Genomic DNA, 24,885 nt, shown 5'->3' with positions numbered 1-24,885 from the left:
TTATTTTCAAAGGAGAACAAACGTAAAACTCATACAGTAGCTTTGGATAGGGCATTTCTTTGTAGAGAAGTGATTTTGATCATTGAATTATGGCCCCTTTTTAAGAATTTAAGTATTTCCAAAGATTGCATGGAGCATGAAATCATCTGGTAGCATATAAAAAGTACAAGAAAGTTGTGTGCCTGATATCATGCCTTTTAGTCAGCTGTGCTTCATGAAATGTTTGCAAAGTGAGTGCAAAATGTAATCATAGGATCATAGAATGGTTTGCATTGGAAGGAACCTGAAAGATCAGGTTCCAACCCACCTGCCGTGGTCAGGGACTATATACTCCAATTTTAGTTTGGGATTTTTTCTCACCTACTCTCTATTCACTGGAAGCTGATATATCTGATTAGTCATTGAAATTCTGCTCACCTCTAAAGACTTATTCAACATAATAAACTATGGACGATAGCGATGTGGCTAATACACTGAAGCACTTTAGTGGGTGATTCATTTGGAAATGGTTTGATTAACTTACAACTTGGTCCTTCAGAACTTGGGAGTATGCATTCAGCTTTCTGTGGCACGAGCTGTCCCACTGCAGTAGTGTGCTTGAGTCCCAACTGTAGTGGTTTTCAGATAGATCCTCATCCCACATGGTTTAGTCACCCACCTCCCAAAAGACAAACCACATCTTTAAATGTTTTCCTAAATGAAAAAAAAACCACAAATATTAAGTTTGCAGCGCTTCCCTTAGTGTTTTAATAAATACTTACTTTGTAAAAGACACCAAAACCTTTCACCTAAAATACTTGAAAAAGTTTATTTTTTAAAGCCTCAGGCAGCAGTTCACGGTGCTATAGGAAATGCTGAGGCTATGTAGTCATCACCTTAAATCAAATCAAATCTCCCAAGATGTTTTCTTCTTGTGTCTTTATTGCTTTTATCTCAAGAACAGAATGTACAATTAGAAACTTGAAAACTAACGTCCCGCCCCTTCAAACAATAGACAAACACAAAAGCAGGTTTGAGCCCTCGCTGATTGACATCCCAGTTCTACAGCAAGTTCTCTGTGTAACTGATTCGCTCCAAGAGCTGGCAGGACCGAGCGCAGAGGAGAGCGCAAATATTAGCTCAGCCTTTCGTGCTGAGCCACCCCGGCGCTTGCAGAGGAACGGCGGATCGGGCGTGCACGCGTTCCCCGCGCCAGCCGCCTCCCGCCTCCGGTGCGTGCCCCCAGCCTGCGCGGCGCGGCTGTGAGCGGCGCGGGTCCTGGGCTACCGCTGCCGCGGTCCTCGGCCTGCTGCGCTCCGTTCGTTTCAAACCGCCCCCCGCGTTCCCATGGGCTGCGGTGGGCCGGCAGTCGCTCGGACCCCGACCGGTGCCCTCCGCCCCAACCATCGCGCGGGGGAGCCCGGCGGCGGGAGAGGCCTGCGGGCGCCTCCGCGCCGTGCGGCATCCGGCTAGGGCGGCAAGGCCTGTGACTGCCGCTCCACCGCCGTTCGGAGAACCCGGGACCGGCGGCGGGACGGAGGGACGAGGGAGCAGCGGTGGCGGGGCGGGGAGCTTCCTCCTCCCCCCCCCCCTCCTCCGCGGGCGTGATGGGCCGTGCCGGCAGTCAGACATGTCAGTGGCTGCGCGGGGGGAAAGGCACGCGGCGGCCGGTCCGGGGGAGGCGCGTCGCGGGATTTCTGAAGGGGCGGGAGAGTCAGAGAGAAGCGAGCAGCTCCCGCCCCCTGTACCCCGAGCGGGCTCGGCGGGACCCGGGGTGCCAGGCGCCGCTGGCCGCCGGAGGGAGACCGCACTTTTATTGAACTTGAGTCTCCGCTCCCCTTTCTTCTTTCTTTCTCACTCCTCCCTCGTCCCCGCCCCTTCCCCGCCGACCTCCTCTTCCTCCTCCCTCCGCGCCCTGGGATGTTTATTCGGGCAGCTGCGTGAGGCGCGGGTGGTGGTGGGGAGATTCTTTCTCCCTCCGTCTGAGTAGTTGTAGGCGCTCACATATTCACTGTACTCCAGGGGAGAAAAGGAAACAAAATGTCTGCCAGGGCCGCGGCAGCTTCTGCCAAGGTACGTCTCAGCTCCGGGATGGCGACGCTCCTGCCCCGTTTTGATCCCCGGCGCGGTTTTGGCGGTGCCGCCCTTCAGTCGCTTGTGGCGCCGGGGAGCTTGCGCCCCGCCGAGCCCGCGCCCGGCGGCAGCGGCTTCCCTCGCCCACCCCGGGTGCGCGGGCAGCCGCGGAGCAGTTCGGCCTGAAGGGGGTGGGTGAGGCGGGAAGGGGCCTCCCAGCCACCTTCACTGGACGGACGGTGAGGCTCCCGCGTGTTGGCAGTGCCGAGGGAGCGCGCCGGTGGCCCGCAGCCCCCAGGCGCGGGGCTGCTGCCCGTCCGCCTGCCTGCCTACCTACCTGTTGGACGTGCAGCGGCGCCTGGCTGGCTGGGGAGCGCCGCGGTCGCAGGGCCCCGGCGGGGGGACGGGTCCGCGCCGACCCTGGGCGCCTTCTTTACGAGTCGGGCCTTGCTTGGGCGGTCTCCCCGGCCCCTGGGAGAAGCGCCCGGTGGCGGCCGGAGCGTGCCCTCGCCGGCTGCGGGGCAGAGGCGTTCGGGCGGGCGCCGCCCGCGCGCTGGGGCAGGCCGTGCCCTTTTGTTCCAGGCTGGAGTCGGATAGTAATTAGGAAAGGTTCAACCGGGAGAGGCCAGTACTGCAGGATTTTTCTGTAGCCGCTGAATCAGTTAGGGATGATTGTTGCTGACATACGGCAAACAGACTTGAGGCGGCAGTAATCCTTTAGAAACTTCCACTGGTCCTCCACCTGATCTGTAGGTGTTTATGGTGCAGGTGCACGTTGCGGGTGTGTACTCTGGCCTCCCCTAGCAATGCCACGGCGGTGAGTAATACCGAACGTCCCCGAGGGAAAGAGGTGGAGCTAGGAATGCTCAACAGGTTATTTCTCCTTCGTGTAAAATTAAAGGTTTGCTTTGAAACTAGTTTGACTTCAAATTTCCAACTAATTTCTAGCAGTGACTCCTAAATAGGGTGTCCTGGTTTCAGTGTGACAAGTTCCCATAGTGTGTTAGTTGATGTGTTGCTGGAGCTCAGGCTTTGTGGTGTTTGCTCTCGAGTGAAACTGTGTGGTTTCGATCTGATGTCACTTTCTGGTATGCACTTACTCAGAAATGATATTCCGCAGGCTGAAGCAAAATACACACCTTACTGCATTACTACTGAAAAGTTTAGCACTTCCTGAAATGCTAAGTTACTGGTAAACTTACTGGTTGTAAGATACTGTTGGCTGTAGTGATTTTATCAACTCCCAAGTCTTAATTTTACTTTCAGGGTGTATTCAGGACAACTTTGTCTTCCAGAGTGAGATTTAAATAACTTAAATGCCACTGTTGACCTACTGAGTTTCATGTCCCTTTCAAAGTGTGCTTTCAGAGATTATTTTAACATACGTGTGGACATTCAACAATAAACACACCCAGTTGGAGAAGTAACTTATTTTAGGTAGTATTTCAAAGTGGCAGTATTACCTAGCTCTAGAAGCCGATAAAGCATACATTCATCCCCTGCTCAAATGCATTTATATTTATAGGACTTAAAGATAAATGTTCTCTCTGCTTCTGTATAGTGTTGTGTTAGAATTCTGCTACATGAGGAATTGTGAGAAATTGCATCAGCTTAAGCTTTGCCAATTTTTATCTTGTATAAAATTGGGATGCAAGGTTCTCCCTTCCAGTTTAACATACTTTAAAAATGTAGCTATTCTGTGAGGCTGTGGAAGAATACTGCCTTCCACATGTGCATGCACTGTCTTAAAAGTTTTGGTTTTTTTTAATACAGAATAATTATCTATTTTGATAGTGAACTGGTGTACAGACTGGTGTAAAATTGAAAGTTGAATCTTACCATAGCAGTTACTTGAAACTACTTCCTGACGGTGTTCATGTTGCATTGGCCCTTTGAGCATGTATAGGGTATCAGCCAAGCTAATTATACTGAAAGGTATGTTAATTTAAGGATGTTGCAGAATAGTCTCCCTTGTATTTAACTCTTCACTGGTATACTTTCAGATTTTATAAAGAACGGGTATCTGGATAACACCTCTTAAAGGAGGAAATATAATTTGTAAGTTCTGTTTGAATTCTTACAGTCTCTACTAGCTTTTTATCTAAGTTATTTCTTAGATTTTTGATCTTGATCACAGGAATGTCTTTAGAAACTGGGATCTCATACATACAGTTCACATGAATTTCCTTGTCAAAACAAATGCTTTCAGTTGCTGGGTAGCATTATTTTCTGCACTACAGTTCATGTAGTTTTAATAGTTGTGTGTGGGGGTTGTAAATATTTTAGAAATACTAGAATATTTGAACACTTCTGTGTTCAAATTTCAGATCTTGTTTCTTTCAGTCACCCTTTCGGAACATGGTATCCGGTTTCTCTTTTTTGGGATTATAAAGCATTACAAAAACCTCTGTGAATGTTTTTCTCTTAATATCTACTTAACATACTTTTTAGCCTTGTGGGCCTAATGTCCATGGCCACATTTATCTTGCACTCTTGACCAGAAGGGAGCTAAAAAGAAATCCCTGAATTCTTGATTAGCTGAGTAATTTGTATTTGTGCATGTGGGATTCCTGGGTGGTGTGATTGATTGTGTTACGCTGTATTATCAACAATCTTTATGCTGACTTCCACTGCCCTTCAGTTTTGGTTACTTTTTCCCTGTTATGCTGTAAAAGAACATGTTTTTAGTTTTGGAGGTTTTTTTTAAAGCTTTTGGTAGTTGGTAGTTGTAGTTGCTGTTGGTAGTATACATTTGATAGTGGCAAGTGAAATCTTGCTTGCAGTTGAACCTAGTGGTGTCAGAGATTGCAAAACGTAAGGGGCCTAATTTCTTCTGATGTCTTTGAACAGTACTAATGGATGCTGTGGGAATGATTGTGTCAGGATATTAGTAATGAGATGTAAAGGTTTCCACCTTTAAGCTGAGGGTTCAAATGCAGTCTACATTCGTTAAAGAAAACAAACCAAAACCAAACCACCCCAAAATCCAAATAAATGCTTTAAATGCTAAATGTGGGGACAGGACTTAATAAATCCTTTAGCCTTTTTGAATGCTCAATCTGAATGCTCCAGACTTCCTTCTAGTTTTCAGTAAGTGTGTAAAGAATGCTTCCCAGTCTTTCACCTCAGTCCTGTAATTAATTGGATATTGGGTTTTTGAAACCATCTTCCTAGCTTCAGGCAGTATCTATTGTCTACCACTTTAATCGGGAGTTGAGAATTTGATCATGTTAACAGTTCAAGACTTCCTGACTGCAAGGACTCCTTGGTTTCCTCTGCTAGAGGAATTGACATGTAATTTTCATAATATGGGTTACAGTTCTACCCCTGATCCTGCTTAGTGTATTTGTTTCTTGTAGAGGACATGCGCAAGCTTTTAAAGTGTTTTCTAATTGTTGTAATCTCGGCTAAGTTTGAAACAGTATTTTGTTTTTCCCATTTAAGTCTATATGAATTTAATAGATCAATTCATAGGCTGTTGGTGAGATTATTCAACTATAACAACAAAGAAGACATACATACATAGAAAGTGCATTTGGGGAAGTAACACCAAGTATGGAAATAAGCTGAGGATTTGTTTTAATATTAGAACCTTCCTTCTACTTAAAAAAAAAAAAATCCTGTGAAATGACTGCATTTAATTTAGATAATGTTCCAGTAAGCTGTATTTGGACCTTAGGAAATACTTCTTGTAATGTTTTGTTTTCAAAGAAGAAATTATCTATATGACTTAATTTTTGGATTTGGATTTTCCTACATTCTTCAACTGTTACAGTTATGACTATAGATAACTTCAGCTATCGAATGATAGCTGAAGTGCATTTTTCAGTACAAATTTTGTTGTAATGTGAGAAGAGCCATGAGCCCTGCACACTCTGTAGTCATTATGAAATGCATTCTGGAGCTTGCTTCTGGTTCAGCATCCAGCACAAAGATTACTGTAATGTAAACAGAGCTTGAAATCTGACTGTGCCTGGGAGCTGGTTCCACCTATAGAGTAGAAAATCAGTAAGACCTTATCAGTGACCAGGTAGCTGATCTTTGTTTCAAGGGAGAAGTCTAGAAATGGGTTGTTGTATGTCAGGTATTTTAATGTGTGCATTTTACTACTACTTATGTAATACAAGAGTACAAGTTGACCTTCTGTTTATGGAAATAAAAGTCTCAAAGTGTTGTACTTTGAATTGGTGCTTGAAGTCAAGAGTGGTCATTAAGCTTAAGTGTATGTCCATGTTTACATTACAGTGTACCATTGCAGTCAAAACTTTGGGGTATGAAGACTTGTGAAAATACTTGCGATGAGGTCCTCGGCATAAGTTGCTAAGTAGAAAACAGAACCGTAACTAGTGAACTATGCAAGCCATGGATTATGCTCAGTACTTGGGGTTTATTATTTGAAATGTTTTGCAAAAGCATTGTTTATCTCTGGTCAAAGCACTCATCCAAAAACTTTGTATCAAAGTTGAAGTTCTGAGCAAGGAGCCAACTGTTCACCTGTTCTGTCACTGGTTGTGCCGATAAGCTTGTAGTATGGCTTAGGACTCTTTTTGTTCTCCCATACTCTGTAACCAGAGGAAAGGGAATGCCTTGTGTGTCTCAGGGAGGTGGTGGTGGGGGTGGAAGGTGGAGTACAGTCACAGTGTACAGTGGAGAGCGTAGAGCCATATGTGTGTATGTCAAAATTGATGGTCCCAATGTTTGGTTTATTAGCACACTGTCAAATTTTAAGAGTTTGTTTGATTTAAGAGGGGTAGTATTTGAAGCAAATGCTTACTGTTAAGTTTATAGGATGTCTGAAGTGATGAAGTCTGTACAGCAAACAACCCTCTAGTTAAGAAAGACATCAGTCATTTATATTGCCCAAATTTTTCTGGTTGCCATAGTAAAATGCAACAAGAATCATTATCAAACTATGCTTGGTGTTTTCTCAGGCAAATATATTGCTAATGCCTTCTTCACTGAATTTACTGATTAAGCAAACAGCCACAGGCAAGTCTTAAAATGAATTCTGTGATTCTGTGCAGGGTATTTATGCTGAGTGCAAGAAGTCCTGAAATGAAAACATTGTCTGTCTTATAATTATGCTATTTTAGGGACAGATTATTCAAATATGCACTCTACACTCATAAATAGTAGGGGTGCCCTTGTTTCAGAGGGCTGTGACTTACTTCAGTGAAGGATCTAAGAAAATGGAGGAAGAAATTCATCTTAATGCTCTAAGTTATAGTATGGGTCCTTTGGATTCTGCAGAGTAGCAATCCTTGCTGAGGCCACAGGTGTGGTGACTTATCCAGGGCCAGTGGTGTCTGCTTGGTTACTCATGGGTTTTTGTACTGTGGTATATCTGCAAATAAGCCACAAGCCCTGTGGGCTGTTTGAACTATGTAGATGAGCTAGTGCAGGGTTGGAGAACTGCCTCAGTGTGAGCAGGGTTAGGCACTTTTTTGCATTTGCTCTTCTGAACTTCGTAGGATTTTCAGGAGCTCTTAAGAGTTGTTTCTTGCCTTTGCATATCAGGATATCTTTAAGCACTTAGAAAAATCACATGTATTTTAGGTGCTAAAAATGAAATATTATGTTAAGATAATATTTATTTTTTCAGGCTTAAATTGGTAATATCTAATGGGATTCTTGTTTTCTAATTCATTATAGACAGATGTTCTACCCTCTTGTGGTGGGGGAGGGCAGCCTAAATTCAGTAAGGTGATAACAGTAGGGAGTATTGTGTTGGAGAAGCTCATGTTCTTATGATAAGTGGGCAAGCATACAGTGACTGGTTTTGGACTGCATAACTCATCATAAGGTGTTTTGTTAGCTCTCCATAGCAGAGGAAGCAGTAACAGAACTTGGTACTGCTCTGGTAGTCTTTTTGTCTCCCCTCTCCAATTGCGTACAAAGTACTGATAGGCTAAAAATAGAAATTGAGCAGAAGTAGGCAGTTTCCTTGACCTGTAGTTCCATGCCTTTTTCTATTAAATACTGCCCTCAAGAGCAGTCTTACATATTCCTCACCACTGCTTTTTACATCCCAGTTCTTTTGTAGGAACTTAATTATAAAATGTGCCCCTCCTAAACCAGACAGTAATTAGATTCCAGCTCATCCGTTGGGATTGTATAGGCTGTTCCTTGCCCAATAACAGCATGTTTACCTCTGCTCCACTGGTTAGGCAATCATTTTAACAGTTGGCCCCCTTTTTTGTCTACAGCTTTAAGTTTTTCTTTTAAGTGTTAGATGGCCTTGCTTCAGCTGTTTGCGTTCTAGGCTAGTGACTCTTTCTTATGATGTATCCAAAAGGGTGTAGAATAAGCAAGATGCGTAGGAAAAGAGGTAGTGTCTTTTAAACTTGTTAATATGGTTTAGAGCGTATGGCCGAGCTTTTGGACATAGCTCTTTCAGAAGAATTGGTGTGGCTGAAAGAATGTCTGTTGGCCTTTCCTAAGAACCCTTTTTTCTCTGGACCACAGCTGCTGCAACAGTGTTGTTGTTGCTACAGTATTAATGACTTGGTTATATTCATTATGAAGTTGGATGATACAAAAATTATGAAGCAGTAACTTCTGGCTGATGAGACGCTGCTCAATTTTCCAAGTAGAGTTTAATAAAAGGAAGTAATAACCTTCAATTACAACTAGGAGCAGTAACATAATGAAACAGGACAGATTGTTGAATTCGAACAATGACGTTGGGTTTTGTATTGCTTAAATTACCAGCAGTGGTGACTGGCACTGACCTGGCATGCATTGCTATCAAATGATTAAAAAAATCCCTAAATTTTAAAGTCTTAAGAAATAAATAAAAGCAAAGAGGGGGATATTTACATAGTTGCTTTCAGTTTTACTTAAAATTTAATAGGCTTAAACTATGTCACCTAAAGATTGGGTGTTTCTAATAGAAAGTAACAATTTGAATTACTGTAACTGTAAAACTCTGGAAGTAACTTTAAAAGGTGCTACTTGACAATGTGGTATCATAATTAGTCATTTGTAACTAATATGGGATCAGGATAGTACCTGAGGCTAAGTATGCCAAGTATTGTTTATCTGAACAAATTCCAAGACTCATAATGAATTTGTTATTCATGTTCATCTTGGATGCCTGGCTTCACCAGAATTAAACCTGGGAGAAGGCCAGATCATGTTAACCCTCTCAGCACAGGGTGATTGTTTAAAAGCAGGTTTTTCCTGTCAAATCTGGACTCCCTGAAATCATATTTCCCGTGGGTATTAAGATGTTGAAGCCAAGCTTGAAGGCATGGCTTTTGGACAAAAGAACTTGTGTTTCTTTCAAAATTGAAATTCAGGCCATCGCATACAGGATAAACCCCTCTGTTAATATCCCAGCTGTGCAGGAATGGAAATTCCTGGAGGGTAATTCCATACGAGAGAACTAAACTGACTTGCATTTTGTTTGGGATTTGCCCCCCTATGGATTATGTAGACTGGATTAATCTTCTAAAACGGGGAGCCTTTTGCTAGGGAATACAATACAGGTCTGCAGGTTTATAAAAAATATATTAATGGCATGAAATAAGAATGTGCTTCTTCTGAATTGGATGCAGTGCTGTAGAAGCCCTCTGTAGTATGCCAACTTATTTTTTCCATTTTTGCTCAGGCAGTTCATTGTAGTTTGTTTATTGTGGGTAATTAGATGGTAAATGCCCCCTAGAGCTACTCAGGAAACTACTAAGGTTTGAATTAGGGAATCTATGAGTAAAATTGTTTGAATACCCTGTCATTATGCAGCTCTAAATATTTAGTCTGTTCATCTTGCAGCCTGTATTTTGCATTTCTTAGAGGCAGTAGTACTGTTTAGACTGAAAAATAGGTATCACAGGTAAGGTGGTAAGTGGGCTGTGAAATGTCATCCTATTGGGGGAAGATAGGAAGCTTCTTGACCATATACCACTAGGTTTATTAGAATTTTAAGTTTTTGTTTATGTTGCAGTCAGGAGCAGATCTTTCTTATGTGATGATAGTATAAACCTATGCACTGTTATTTTTTGAAGTAAATGGCAGAGGCACTATATCACTGTGAAGTTGTCATTGCCTGTCCTGTCCTCCCCAGTTCTTCTGATATTACGTGTGTTGGCAAAATAGAGTCTTTGCCACTCAGTATTTAACCATCTTTGAAAATGAAAATGTTTACGTCAATGTGTTCTCCTTCATGGATGTACCAAGAGTTCATCAGGTGAAGTTAATCTTCACAAGCAGTGAAGATTCAGGAACACATAAGCAGACATGTTCCAAATTACTGCAATAGAGTAATGTCTCTTAAGAAGGGGAAGCTGGAATAGCTAGGTCTGTGCAGTGCTTAAGTTGTTTGAATACCAGAATCTTGGGAATGAAAAGTTGTCATCTGTTTCTCAAATAGGCTTATTTCATTACCTGAAGAGGCCCCATTCCTGGAAACCTTCAAGGCCAGGTCAGAGGGGGCTTTGTGGAACCTGGTCTAGTAGGTGTCCCTGCCTGTAGCAGGGGCTGGAACTAGATGATATTAAAGGTCCCTTCCAACCCAAAACATTCTATGATTCACTGGGAGGGAAGATGTGTGTTTGGTTTGTTTTAGTTGTATTTGCCTGCTTCTCCTGAGTTTTTGTGCAAACTTCTGCCAGCTAAGCCAAAAGTGAGAGCTATGATGGGAAAAGAAACAGGGATGAAAGTGCAAGGTGGTACTTGAAGGAGAATAGAACAAAAGGAAAGAGAGTGCCAAAGGCAGTCAGATAGTTTTTAATTCCGAATCAGCTACTTATTGCCTCTCTTCTTTCTTGCCTTTGCCATCCCAAGGAAAGAAACAGAAGCTGAGGTGGTTGGGCTCTCCAAATAATTTTTGTGAAACCTTGTGTTGTATGACTAAGCCTTACTTACAGAATTGGCTCCTCAAGACTAACTGCATAGTTGTATTTAAAAACTGCTGTTAAAAATAGTGAAGATTATGGTATTGGACCTGACCTCTGAAGGAACCATAATAAAAAGTACAGATGTTTTACTCAAGTTGCAGAAGTATTATTTCTTGTAGCTGTCACGCCACCACATTTGCTTATTTCTGTTTTCTGTAAGAGAGCTGAGGGCAGTGGGGAGAGGAGAAGAAAATCATAAAAAAACTCTTTTAAGTGCTAAAGCAAATAAAGGACAGTGTGAAGGACACTGGATTTTTATGTAGAAATTCTAGATAGTAAGAACTTCCATAGCAAGATGGTAGTATTTCAAAACCTATAGGAGTGCAAACTTCAGATGAGAAATAATCAAGTTATAAACAAAACATGCTGAAATGCACCTGCTGCTTATCCTTTTTTGTGCTGCATTTGGGAATAATAGAATTCATCACATGCACTAATTTGGGGTTTCTGCTTCAGTTATAGGATTTATCTGAACATATTCCCAGATAACTGGGAAAGGGCAGAATCTTGACTATTAGGATAATTTGGCAAGCTATATCCTTTAAAATGCATATCTGTGCTTTCTCTAAGTCTTGTGTAGATAGCCAACAAAACAAGCATAATCAGAAAGTCTTTGTTCATACTGGCTTAACTGTTCATATAGGTAGGACCTGAAATACAGGTTAAGTAAAGTGAAGAGCTCACCTTTCTGAGAATTTTCAGGGGGAGGAGGCACTCACCTAAATGCTCCCAGTTGTATGAAGCGTGGTAGTTTGAATTAGTTCAAAAGATAGTAACAGTTCCTGTAAAACGGAAAACATTTCTTATAAATGACATGTTATGGCTTAGGGTGAGTCCTCCTCTTTTCCAGCTAAACAGACTACTTAAGAAAGGGGGTAGTTCAGAGTTACTTGCTTTCACAATATGCCTCCCCTTTTCTGGGGAGAGGGAACACCACCCAGTGGTCTAATGGTGCAACCCTTCTCACCCCCTGAATGATAATTAGTGTCAGTTCCCCTTATTCCAAGAAGAATAAAAAAGAGAATGGCTGTCTAGCTAATAGAAACTGCAGCTCACTTTGGGAGAAGGGAGTCAGTGTTCCAAGAAACATCTCTACTAGTGCAGTAGTCCCAGTTTCTCTACTGATGCTAATTAGCTATTACCAGGAACCCATCTTATTCTTGATGAAATGGGTTCCCATCTGAAGTATGAGGTTATGTAATTTTTTCTACTTCCAGCGTTACAAGGATACTTTTAAGGCAGTTGGATATTGATAATGCTACGACTGTCTTTTTGGCTGTAAACTTAATTTGGCTGACAACAATGTGAAATTCTTATCTTGTGCTTCAAATTGTGCTGGCATAGTAGTTTAAGATGCAAACAGGCGTGAGATGGCTTTTAAAGTTGATTGTGGTAGATTTAGATCATGCATTTTGGTAGCCTGAACTTCAGATTACATTGACTGTCTCCATCAAAAAAAAAAAAAAATCAATCATGCCTTAAGTTGTTACTGATAATAAACATACTTCAAACAAAAGCAAGTTGGAGAAATGTTGTATGGGATTTTTCCCTTCTTCTCTGAGTGAAGTAAAATTGAGAATTTTCATGATGTACTTGGTGTTTGTCTTTGGTTTTACTCCCTTATGTGTGAGTGACAAATGCTTGAAGTCACCTAGGGTGAAGCAGTAGAAATAGATTTGCTAGTGTGTAGTGGTAGGGTAAGCAGACAGTGGTCTTCTGTGCAGCAAAAGGGCTACATGGGACAGGGTGAAGTAAACTATGCCATAAGGTGCAAATGCATATAACCTCTTCTATGAGCCTTGTGATTCAGGTTGGTGTGCTATGTACTGTAGTGCATGACGGGAGAGAAGCACTTGAAATCAAATAGCAGTGTATGCTGGTAGCCCTGAAAGTAAACTGTACGCTGTGCATCAAAAGAAGTATGTTCAGCTGGTCGAGGGAAGGGTTTCTTGGCTTTTGTGAGACCCCACCTGGAGTACTGTGTTAAGCTCCAGTGTTACCAACACAAGAAGGACTTGGACCTGCTGAAGTTATTCCAGAGGAGGCCATAGAGATGGTCAGAGGCTGGAGCACTTCTATCACCAAGACAAGCTGAGAGTTGGAGCTACTCAGCCTGGAGAAGGCTGCAAGTGTAGACCTTAGAGCGGCCTTTTTAATACCTAAAGGGACCTATGAAGAAATCTGGAGAGGCCCTTTTTACAAGGGTGCATGTAGTGACAGGACAAAGGGCAATGGCTTTAAAGTGAAAGAGTTTCAGAGTAGTTGTTAGGAAAAAAAATCTCTGAGGGTGGTGAGGCGCTGGCACAGGTTTCCCAGAGAAGCTGTAGCTGCTCCATCCCTGGCAGTGTTCAAGGCTGGGTTGGATAGGATCTTGAGCAACCCAGTCTAGTGAAAGGTGTCCCTGGCTATGGCACGGGGTTGGAACTGAATGAGCTTTAAGGTCCCTTCCAACCCAAGCCGTTGATGTTTCTATGAAATAATGGGTTTAAAATAGTTCGAATCTTACTACAATCCTGAATAGTCTGTTGGCAACTATATAATGTATAGTTAGGTAATATATGTATAATACTGAGGTTTTAATCTTGTTAGGTAGGTAAACTGAGGTATCGAATTTTTCTTTTCAAATTCTAGAAAAAGTGAGTGAAGTCAATGACTGGCCTTGCTTTGCTGTGAGTCAGTTGCTTGGGATGTTTATAGCTGGCACTAATAAGTTCTCTTTTCTGTTACAGAAAATACCATTTTTCAAATGCAACTGAATGCTTTAGTATGAAACTGGATTTTGCTTTCTCTAGCTTTTAACTTCCAGTAGAGGACCTTTTGATCTACTCAGTAGTTTCAGTCTTTCTGTGTTTAAAAATTAGTTTTATAGAAACTAAAGATTTTGGAACATCTGTTAGAAAAAATAAAAAGAAATCCTCAAAGATCTTTAGACTTGATAAAATACTACAGACTGTTACAAAACCTAGTAAATATTTTTTTTTCTATCAGAAAAAAAACCATGTTTTAATGTTGCATTATTTTTATTTGTATTGTTAGTCAGTATTTCCTGGATATACTTGCAGTGTAGAGGTTAGTATGTAGCTGACCAAAACATAATACCTAAAATCTGTCTTTACTGCCCTAGCCTTTCAAGCAGTGCAATTATGTTGCTTCCAAGTGATAAGCCAAGGCAATTTACAGATTACTGGAATGCTTGAAAACACTGACCTTTCAGGTCACTGTGAGCACTCCTATTATGCAGAGATTGCTGTGGCACTGTTGTAATGTGCTGGCCTGTCACATGCTGACTAACTTGCAGAAAGCTTTGATGCAGCTGTTTTAAAAATGCTTTTGCTGACTGATAGGCACTTAGGCTACTGACTGTGAACAAAGCTGGCTCTCATTCCATGCTTTTAGCCCCCATTTTCTATAACAACACTTCTCCCCTGCTGACTACACACACAGTTCTTATCTGGGCCCAATTGTCGACTTGTCTCCATTTAAATTGTATTCCTGTTAATTTTCACTTCAAAAAATAGTTGTGCATGTGAGAGATTTGGTTTATGCAGAGCTGCTGCAAACAATCAGCCTTGAAAAGTTGATGTGGCTTTAAAGAGTGGGTGGATTAGGGGGAGAAAAGAGTGTGTGTGACCGAGCAAAGCAGGGGAGGGAAGGGATTAAAAAACAGTGGTCCTTTATTGATGTTGACCAGTACAGTCGAGAGTAATTTTCTGAAATACAGCATCTATGAAGTAGAAGTTTGAAGTCTAAATCATTTTCTTGAATTCGTGCAAAGACTAGGAAGAAGCCAGTCTTTCTTTTGTGATGCTTCTTGGGCGTCATACTTGGTAACAATAATACCAGTACCTTCTTCAGTGTTAAAAGCAGGACTAGAACATGAACAGAAATGAAACTGACTTGATTTTCTTTTTTTTTTTTTTATTTAGTCTCTTCAATTTTTTTGTGATCTCTTTGATTTTATTAGTAGCTGCTAGATCAGGTGGTGCCTGACTTGCAGGGATCATGGGAAGAGGCAAAAATAAGTCCAAAAGTATAAAATGTTTAATTGCAGTAGTCTGACTAGAAGGTTACAAGGATAAACTCTTTTTTGCTTGCCAGGGATGCTTAATTGGTATTCTCACTGCAAATGAGGTGCTGGATGTTTGTGGGAAGTGGATGTCTAATTCAGCTATGTGTGTACAGTAAGCAGCGTAATAGACCATTACTCATGAAGAGCAAAGCTTACCAATTCACAACTTAACCTTTGACTTCAGGGAATGTATTTATATTTAATATAGTCTGTTGGTTACTTGTATCTTGGATTTGAAGCCTGTGTGAGTTGAGTATGTTTGGATAAAAATCCTTTATGTTTCTGTTCTGTTCTGCTGAGACATGGGAAATGATTGATATTATATGTATTTATCATGTATGATATTTTCTACAATTCCAAGACTGAGCTGCTCCCATGCAGCATGGCATCATTATCCCTTTGTGTGTGGGGAGTGTAACTACAGGTATTCACCTGTGTTAACTGCATTTCTGGTAACTGCAAAATATGCACACCCTGTGCTTAAAATCTCTTGAAGCAATCTCTTGAATTGCTTTTGTTATTTGACTAAATAGCATCTAGTAACAGTGCAGTGAAACATGTGAAGTTCTAGAAGAATGTAGAGTATTTTTCCTGCTGTAGCAATGCAGTGAAGACCTCACAATGAGTGAGGAATTTATAGCGGGAAACTAACTGAACAGTGTGATTCTGTAGTGAGTATTTTCTTACTATTTTGGATAAAAATGTCTACACTCTTTGCAGTGATTGGTAGGGGAAGAAAGTTTGTTTGTTGTATAGAGTCAATTATTTTTGTAGTTGCCCCTTAGCTTCCATAGAGGAAAAGGATTTTCTGTGGCTCAGCTCAACATTTGTTAACCTGGATCAATTTACGTGGCTCAGTGAGGCACTTGTTGATAACATTAGAGTATCTTTTAGAGGGTTAAATTTCAAAACAAATGACTTTGGAAGACAAACCTACAAAAATTAGTTGAGAAAATGCAACTGAATCAATAAATGGATTTAGATGTTGTCGCCGCACTTAATTTTCTCTTAGAATTTGTGAGAACTAGCTTGACTATGAAGGTACTTATATTAAATCAGTCAAGCTTTGAAAGCACTCTTACAGTAAGTTTTCTTTTGCTGCTCCATTCTGGTTTTAATGTAAAAAGGCTGTACTACAACTGTTTTTGCTGGAAGTACTGTTTTATGTCTCATCTCTTCTTTGTGACTAACTTATTCACTCTGTTTTTTATCCTCACCTATTTAGTCTTCGGGATTTCTTTCCAAAGAATACTTTGGATTGAATGATTTCTCTGTAAACTGTGTCCTTCTGATAGTATTTTCCACTGGACTGACTTGTGAATCCTATTTGTGCATGTACTGCAGCTAAACTCTTGAGGTTTCCTACTCATGTAGGAAAATGTTCCTAAAAAAAAAAAACACCCCAAAAAACAAAAAAAAACACCCCCCCCAAAAAAAAAACCAAAAAAAACCCCAAAAAGCTAGCTCATTTTGCATTTTGCACATCTGTAGGTGATTCAGTTGCTTCTTTCTTTCCCCAGTATCTGGTTCTTTTTGACATTTAACTTGATAGTTTTTTAGGGCAACAGTTGAATGAACTGTAGCTATAACCTAAAATAAACAGGTCATTGGCCAAAATTATACAGGCATTTCAGCTGTTAACCAAGAGCTTATCCAGTTACTTCTTCAGCTGGTTAGATAAAGAGCTAGAATGTCATTCATGATTTTTCATTGCAAAAAATGTGCTGTGTAAATGAAAAAGACATCTGCCCATTAAGCACAGATGGGAAATACTTGCTAAGAGGTGGGTTTGATGGGTAGCATGTCTGAGTAGTTATGTATAGAATTCTATTTTTAGTCTTTTTGTTTTCAGACCTTTCTGAAATATTCGATGTGCTTGTCATCTCCATCATAGCTTGGATAGCAATAATAAAAATGATGGTTACCTAGGGAGAAAGCAGCTTCTCATAAGTCTAAGCCTGTAGCCTCCCTGTTTGTGTTAGTTATTGCATAGTTCATTCTTATTTCGGAGTTACACTGAAGCCGTGACATCCACTGTTAATTTATAGTCATGCGTTCATGTAGTGATTAGTTTTGGATTCTTCACTTTATCAGTCTTATCTGTGCAAATCAGAACAACATACTGGAACATAAGTAATTCGTTTTGTGTTTTTTTCTAAAAGGTATCAAGTTGACTGCTATAGAAGATAATTTTGGTGATGTGTGTTTGTATAGCTATCGATAGCTTCGTAGGCTGAAAGCAAAGGTAGCTCCTTAGGCCTGTATAGATAGGGAGGCCATCAGTAGTTTAACTGTAATGGCAGTTTTCCTAAAAATGTAGTGATGTTCCGCTGTTCAGCATGCCAACAGAAAGCTTCTAATATTGGTTACAGTGCTGCTATATCTAGATTTTCCTTGTCAGATGTTCTCAGTGGGTGTCAAACTGCTGCCTGTATTCACTGGGTTTTGCTTGTAGCTTTAATATCTCAGTAATTTCTCTCATGCACCCTTGCCTCCCCCCCCCCCCGAGTCTTGTGAGTTCTTTTAGGGTGTGCAGACCTACTTCCTCAGTTTTGAGGACAGGTCCGTGAAGGTAACTAAAGCTTATTTAATTATGAGCATTACTTTTGGTCATGTTGGATACTTTTTCTTGGGCTGATACAAAAGGCTTATGCTAAATGTTATTTTAACTTGTGCTGGAGTAGACTAATTTTGTTGGTGAGGGAAGAGTCCCTTAAATGTGTTATGGAAAAACAGCAAAGTGAGACCACCGAAGAGCAAAAATGCTTTTCAGTTCAGTCAGCTGTAACTTTTTATCAGGCTTGTTTAGGCTGACTTCCAAGTGCAAACTTCAGATACAATTGTGAGTGTTTCAGTGCTTATCACTTGCTTACATGAGAAGCTCAGATTTCATCTTGGAAAAAGTGTGTACCCAGTTCTTGTAACAGCAGAAAAAAATAAAGAAAACATAAGTAAGTCTAAAATACTGCTCTTGAAAACTATTTAAGGCTAATGTTTGCATATAATTACACTCATGTGATGATGTGTACTATGTGGGTATGTCAGACTGTAGATTATTTGAAATAATGATATTAAGATGTTGTGCATATAATGTTCTTCAACAGCCTTCCTTCCAGTTAGGAGGAAGAAGTTAAACCTGGCAGAAACTTTATACTTGCCTGAAGTGTTGCAGTGCTGTTGGTCTCAATATTGAAGTAAATTAACTATGCTCATCAATGATCTGCATTATTGATATGGCATTGTATGTGTTGTTTTTGGTCTTTTGAGAGTAAATATGGCTTGAGAGCACTGAGTCTTAAGAGAAGGCTGTGGGAGACCATATAGCAGCCTTCCAGTTTCTGAAGGGGGCCTATAGGGATACTGGGGAGGGACTCTTCATTAGAGACTGTAGCGATAGGACAAGGGGTAATGGGTTCAAGCTTAAACAGGAGAGATTTAGGTCAGATATAAGAAAGAAATTATTTACTGTGAGGGTGGTGAGGCACTGGAACAGGTTGCCCAAAGAAGTGGTAAATGCTCCATCCCTGGCAGTGTTGAAGGCCAGGTTGGACAGAGCTTTGGGCAATGTGGTCTAGTGTGAGGCGTCCCTGCCCATGTCAGGGGGGTTGGAACTAGATGATCTTCTGACCCTAACTGTCCTAGGGTTCTGTCACAGTGTACTGTCAAGGAAAAAATTACACCAGCATGATCATGTGAATACGCAAGCTGATAGTTGGCACATGCTAATGGAATCGTAGAACCGTAGAACTGTAGAGTGTGGTACAGAACCCAAAGAGGATAAGAAGTTTTGCTTTTGAAAGAACTCAAGTTTAGCTGTGAAATTCAATTGCAACATTTTAAAGTGCACCTTCCCCTTCAAGAGTTGTCTGAAGTAGGGTGAGGGTGTGGGGTGTGGAAGCGCTTCTGTTGTTGATTGCTGCTTTTTTAATTTATTTATTTTTTAACATTGGAATTATATGCAGAGGGGAAGAACACAGCTAAGTGGGATTTCTGCTGTCTTTCTTCTTGCTTCTTTTTGAGCTTTGTCACTCTTCAAGTCAGTGTCCTTTCTTGTCAGTTAAAGCCTTAACTTGCTTTAGAACGTGGAGCTTGAAGACGCAAGATAAATGGATAAAGACATCAAAATTTACACCAAATACTGCCACTGGTTTGTAACCTTTTGTTATTTTCTTAGACTACATTACGTTAAGAATGTAGAAGTTCAGTGGAGCTGCTTTCTGTACCAAAAAGAGTGCTAGAGTAATAAAGGGATGAGGTTAAAGTTGTGTTAACAAGTGGATTTTCAGTTTGTAAACTTGAATGTCAGGTTGACTCTTGCAAATTTTTAAGTCTAAGTTCAATGGGAACAGCTTTCAAAAAGGGAAAGTTTGCACTTGTTTGTAAGCTTCGGGTTTGCAAAGAATCTGTTTTTAAATATAGTTTCAGGTAGTTAGAAGATGCAGCTCTGGTAGAAGCATGGTGCATATTTTAAAATAGACCAGATAATTTCTGCCTACATAGTCTTCTCATCTATCTGAGAATGTGGATTCTAGAATGGTGATGGACATGATGCAGTTTTGGTTAAGAATATAATCCTGTGTTCTTGATATGCTTGAAATTGTGGGAAGAAAAGTTAGTGTCATGTGGTTAAAGCTGCTGGTGAGGCACTTTGTTCCACTTAAAGGAGTTTATTTTTAATTGCTGATGTAAATACAGATGTGGCTTTGTGACCTTTTTTAAGGTTAACCTTAGGCTTTTTGGTTGTGGTGCTTTTTTCCTTTGGTGGACCTGTACTTTTAGTTTTACTTTATCACCCTGAATGTTCTACTGGGGAAGCAGGTAAAGTTTAAACTGCAGAAGAAAGGCGTTCAAGCTATTAGATCTGGAAGATGTTAATTTTTGGCAATTCTTTACAAATGTTTCTAAATTTGATGATTTTAACATAAAAATGAAGTTCTGGTTCACCTACAGTGGTCAGATAATTCTCAGTCTACTAAATGGCTCTTCATGAGAAGAGGGTATTTTACCGGTTTCGAAGTGCACTGTTGTGCTTTGTATGCATAAATGTAACATGCTGCTAAGGGAGTTCTGTTCTAGTTAACAGTTAATGCTCTTCTGCATCTCTCTTAATTCCCTTTCCCTTCCTCTGCTTTGATGTTGCAAACAGGAAAGGAAAAATCCTAACTGTATCTCTGTTGGATGGGAAAAGGCATGATGGTTATGTACACCTGGATACCTACAGAGTTTAATTTGAAGTCTGTGTAAAACTTCTTGTCCAGTAATTACTCTGTCGTTTTGTTCTAGTGACTGCAGCCAGTGTCTCTTCTACCCTGGCTTCAGAAGGAGAGAGAGGGAGAGTGTTGTCTCCTGGCTCAGTGAGAAATGGACAGAGGACTTCTTCAGCCTAGGATTCGTAGAAGTTCATAGTTACTTGTTGTGGGGGTAGGGATGCAGTTTACAAAAGAGAAAGCCCCCAAACCCCAGGACACAGTGTTTTTAAAAAAAGGCCTCCTTTGTTTAGCTTAAATTTAATATATGTGATTTGCATTCAACTTCTTTTAAAAAGTCTGCAAATTGGCAAAAGTTGTGAACCACTGGTATAGAGAAAGGCAGTGGTGGGATTGTTGCCAATAGGACATCAGAGGATTGTAATCAGGGCAGCTGTTGGTGCTGGCGGTTCCTCAGGTCTGCTTTGCAATGTAAGTAAAAAGATGTTTCTGGCTTATTTTGGGTGGCAGGGGCATTCCTGTTAATGCTGTGTGTCCTTTTAAGGGAAGGGAAAGAAGTGTGGATATGTCTTACTGGTTCTTCCTTGCTTACAGATTCTTCTGGAGCTGATGTTGTTGGCCCTGGCTCCTGAAGAGAAGGAAGCAGATCACTTAGAGGGAAAGGATAATAAATTAGATGGTAGAAAAACATGTTTCTTAAGTCTTGCTTGGGTAGCAGTGAATCTTCTTCTGCTTTCTGAAAAGAAACATCCATATCCTTCAGATATCTTATAGCCAGGATTAAGCTTACATAAAAAAAGTCCTACTCTATAACTGGCAATTGTTTGTTACACACTATAAAGCAGCTAGGGCTATGAAAGTAATTGCATGTGTGGTGTTATATATGCTTCTGTATTCATAGTCAATATAACCCACCAGAGAAGACTTATATTTGTTAGCTGCTTTTTTTGCCTATTCCTTTTCCACCTCAAAAAAGCCATCACCAATGCCAGACTGAATTTTTGATTCAGTTCAGGGCAGCTTTGCAAGTAAGAGACACTCTGTCCTGAGGGTAAGAGTAGCCTCAAGCTTAGACTTTGGGTGCTCCTTAACCCTTTGTATATTCAAGCAGCAGCCTGAAGGCTGCTGTTTCTGGAAAAAAAGCTGCCTTATGCCTTACGCTCATTCTGACAGAGTTTGCTTAGAGTCTCTTGCTGCTATGTCTTGACTCTGCATCGCTGTTGGACACCTGCCTAGTTGGTTCACACAACTTAGTAAAACAACCCATCTTTTTTTCTTGGACCCCATTCACCCCTTTCCGGCACTCCTTTGAATTTTAACAATCGCCTCATTTTTTCTTATTTTAGTGGATAATGTTAATCAATTTATATTATATCGACACAAACCAAAAGGGTGCAAAGGACTGATGAAAATGAAATAGTTAAATGAGATGTAGTAATATGCTCCTTGGGATTTGGGAGTTCATCTGTAGGTCTGTGAACTACTGAATGCTGTGTAATGGCTTGGTATAGAACAGGAAAGAACTCATCTCCTCTCCTGTACTGTATTCTTCAGTATTTAAATACTGGTAGTATTGACTAATATTTTTTATATGTAGGTTTTGTGTTTGTTGTTTTTTTTTTTTTTCATTCTGCGTCTTCAGGTTAAAATATTGCCTGGTTTGAGTTGGTGCTGTATTATTCAGTTTTGTAACTGGATTCAAGGGCAGTTGTAGCATGCTAATTGTTTTTTCTTCATCACTTAGTTAATGTGTTAGCTTTAGAAAGGAAGGTTTTCAGGAAGAAAATCCTGGAGCAGTCTCATGTTGTGTGTATAAATAGGGAGACTAATTATTTTGAAGTGAAATATCAAAGCATACTAAATTGTGCCTTCTTAAACAGATGACTCTTTCCCCTCTTCAAGGTGTATGTTTTAGAAAGTGAGGTAAAGTACTTCATTTCATGGTCAAGTAATAGAAAGCTAGGCGTTCTTAATAGGATGGTTCAGAAATGTTTTTCTTGCTGGTAGTTGAATAATCCTTTCAGACACACCAACATTAATCACTACTGTAGCATTTGTTACCTTGGCCTCCTGTCCAAATCTGACCTCGCCTCTGACCAGGAGGGTATTGCAATGATGCTGTAATTCTCATTTCCTCAATTGCTTGCATTACTTTTTTCTCTGCTCACAACTTACTAACACTGCACTTTAAAAAAAAAAAAACCAAAAACCTTGTGTTCTGTTACACACTTTTTACACCAAACTCTGTTGCTGTTGACCTCTTACTCTGAAGTTAATACCTTTCTAACCAAAGTCACTCTTCGAAAAGAGCTGTAATATCTAACATTTTTCGCCATCTCCTCCTGTTTAAACTCCCTCATTTTTGTATCCTTTTAGCTTATTTCCTTTGAATGTGTAAAGTTGATGTGAGCTTAAGAGTTGTGATGTGCTCTGCAGATGTGCTAGCGGCTATGTGGCTGTTAAAACTGAATCTTCTTAACTGGTAGTTACACAAATTGGGAGTGGGGAGAAATACCACCTCTATATGGGTGGTTGTTCAGGGTAGGGAAAACCACTTAAACACAAAACAAAAATGTATTCTTGTGGCTGTATAGGCTTTAGAAAACAACAACAAAAAACAGACAACACTTCCTCACCCCCGAAAAAAAAAAAACAAACACTTTCCAATGCTCCCCCCCCCAAAGAAAATATTCTGAAGTGAAACAACTTGCAAAATTAACAAAAAAAAAAACCAACAAAAAACCCAAACCCTAACACACCAGACATTTTAAGGAGACATTAACCTATGTGTGCTGTTGTTTTCTTGTCAAGCTGGAAGATGGCAAGTCCATAACTGTGCATCTGTACTTGGCTGTCATACAAGGCTCTTAAAAAGCGTATTTGGTCTGATTGAAACTTAAAAGCTTTGGGTAGCATCTTGGGGAAAATCAGTCCTGCTCTGTTCTAGTGGGATGGTATTTGCCTATCCTGGGGCTCTTGTTTGACAGAGCTTTAGCATATAATGATCTAAAAGTGGTACAGTGCAGTGCTTGGTAACTAGGTTATGATTTTCCCAATTAGAAACGATGTAAGAGACATTCTGACTTAGTGAGGTTGCTCTTCATGTTGGTAATTTTTTGGTGGCCATTTCTTAAACTTGTGAGCCTTTTGGCTTTAAAAAACAATGGTCACGTACATGAGGTTTCTTATATAAAACTAATACACTATGATTATGCTTCATGTGGGTACTGATGCTGTGCTGCTCTTCTCCACCAAGGGGAAAAAAAAAACAACAACCCATACTTGCAGAATTCAGCTAATGTTCTTAACTAAGTGGTAAACACCAAGCTGCATCTATGAGCAGGGATGGAGACTGTGGCTGCAGTTGGATGACTGGGTTTGGTTTCAGGAATGTGCTGGAAATGACTTGCATAGAATCACAGATTTAAAGTTGGGACTCCAGAGATCAGCTAGCCCAGCCCTCTGCTCAAACCAGTTCTCACTACAGCTGTTTTATAGAATAGGTGCAGAACAGCAAGGTCAGAAGAGAGCTCTGGACATCATCTACTCCAGCCCCATGCTCAGAGTAGGTTCAGCAACAGCAGGTTGCTTGGGTTATTGTCTGATTGAGGCTTGGATACCTCCAAGGATGGAAATTCCACAGCTTCCCTGGCCAGCCTGCCCCTGTGGTTTTAAAACAAAGCAACGAGGCAGGTAATTCATAATTGGGTTTTGGCATTCCAAGTTGTCAACTGCTGTGAAACTGTGATCACAGCTGTGTATGCTTAATGAACTCCACTTGTATGCTTCACTGTAGCTTATTTTACTCTGATACAACGCTGGAGTTTGAGCTTTTACATTAACAAGGCTGGGTTACAGGCTGTGCCGCTAGCAGCATCTGTCAGCAGGGTTGAGATGATGGGGAGCAGATACGTGTAGAAAGGACCGCATACATAAGTGTAGCATGCACAAGCATACTACGGGGGAGAAGGGTATATTTGAAGGTGGAAACTCGCATGAAGGCAGCATGTGCTGCTTAAGCAGTTACGCTAAAATAAGTGCTTTTCAAGTTGCACCCTGACATATAGAGAATTAAAGTATTGCATTTCGTTTCTTAAAGTTGGTTTGTTGGTTTTTGTAGGTTTTTTTTGAATCATGAAAAAAAAATCTGACCTAAAGTTCGTCTTTAAATAAGAGAAGATAAATACTTTCAATTACATATTAAAACCTAAACTCTAATTTTGGAATCTCTAAGTCCTAATAATACTGACCTGGGACAATGTGGTAAAGGCTTAAACCAAAGTAAAACAAAAAGCAAACTGCAAGCTACCTGTGCTTCCTTTTGGCAACTTCACTGGGGGGGGTGGTGGATGGGATGATGATGAACATGGGTACACACAGTTTACCACTTTGCTTTTTAGCCTTTCTGTTCTGTTGTGACTTTTGTTCTGTTTTGCTAGCATACTGGCCTGGAGTCGTGATCTGTGAAATGCTGCTTGCCAGCACTTAGAGTTTGTGATGCTGCATGATTTCATTGCCAGCTGGAAAGCAAAATGGAAAGAAGCAAAACAGACAAGGATCCCAAATTCTAAAACAGTTTTCCCACGCCATAGAGATCATGACACTCTTAAGCTTTGCTTAGCTGCTGGCTGGTACTGTTACCATAGTGTGACTAGTACTC

General features: G+C 40.7%; 1 protein-coding gene across 3 annotated transcripts in view; it reads left to right on the top strand.

Annotated features, from left to right (window-relative positions):
* The window catches only part of TJP1 (tight junction protein 1), a 193,256-nt gene that overhangs the window by 118,503 nt on the left and 49,868 nt on the right, over positions 1-24,885 (top strand). The window contains exon 1 of one of the 3 annotated variants that reach the window (XM_062626910.1): positions 1,586-2,052. The exons of the other annotated variants lie outside the window; for them this stretch is intronic. Coding sequence (XP_062482894.1) covers positions 2,020-2,052 — 33 coding nt within the window. The 5' untranslated portion in view covers positions 1,586-2,019. Of the gene's footprint in view, positions 1-1,585; positions 2,053-24,885 lie in introns of those variants that run through there. 3 annotated transcript variants of the gene reach the window in all.

This window comes from Pezoporus occidentalis, unplaced genomic scaffold (assembly GCF_034315485.1).
Source record: "Pezoporus occidentalis ecotype Australia unplaced genomic scaffold, CSIRO_AGI_Poc_V1 ctg11, whole genome shotgun sequence".
NCBI classification, from domain to species: Eukaryota; Metazoa; Chordata; class Aves; order Psittaciformes; family Psittacidae; genus Pezoporus; species Pezoporus occidentalis.
This window is presented reverse-complemented; position numbering and strand designations above follow the sequence as displayed.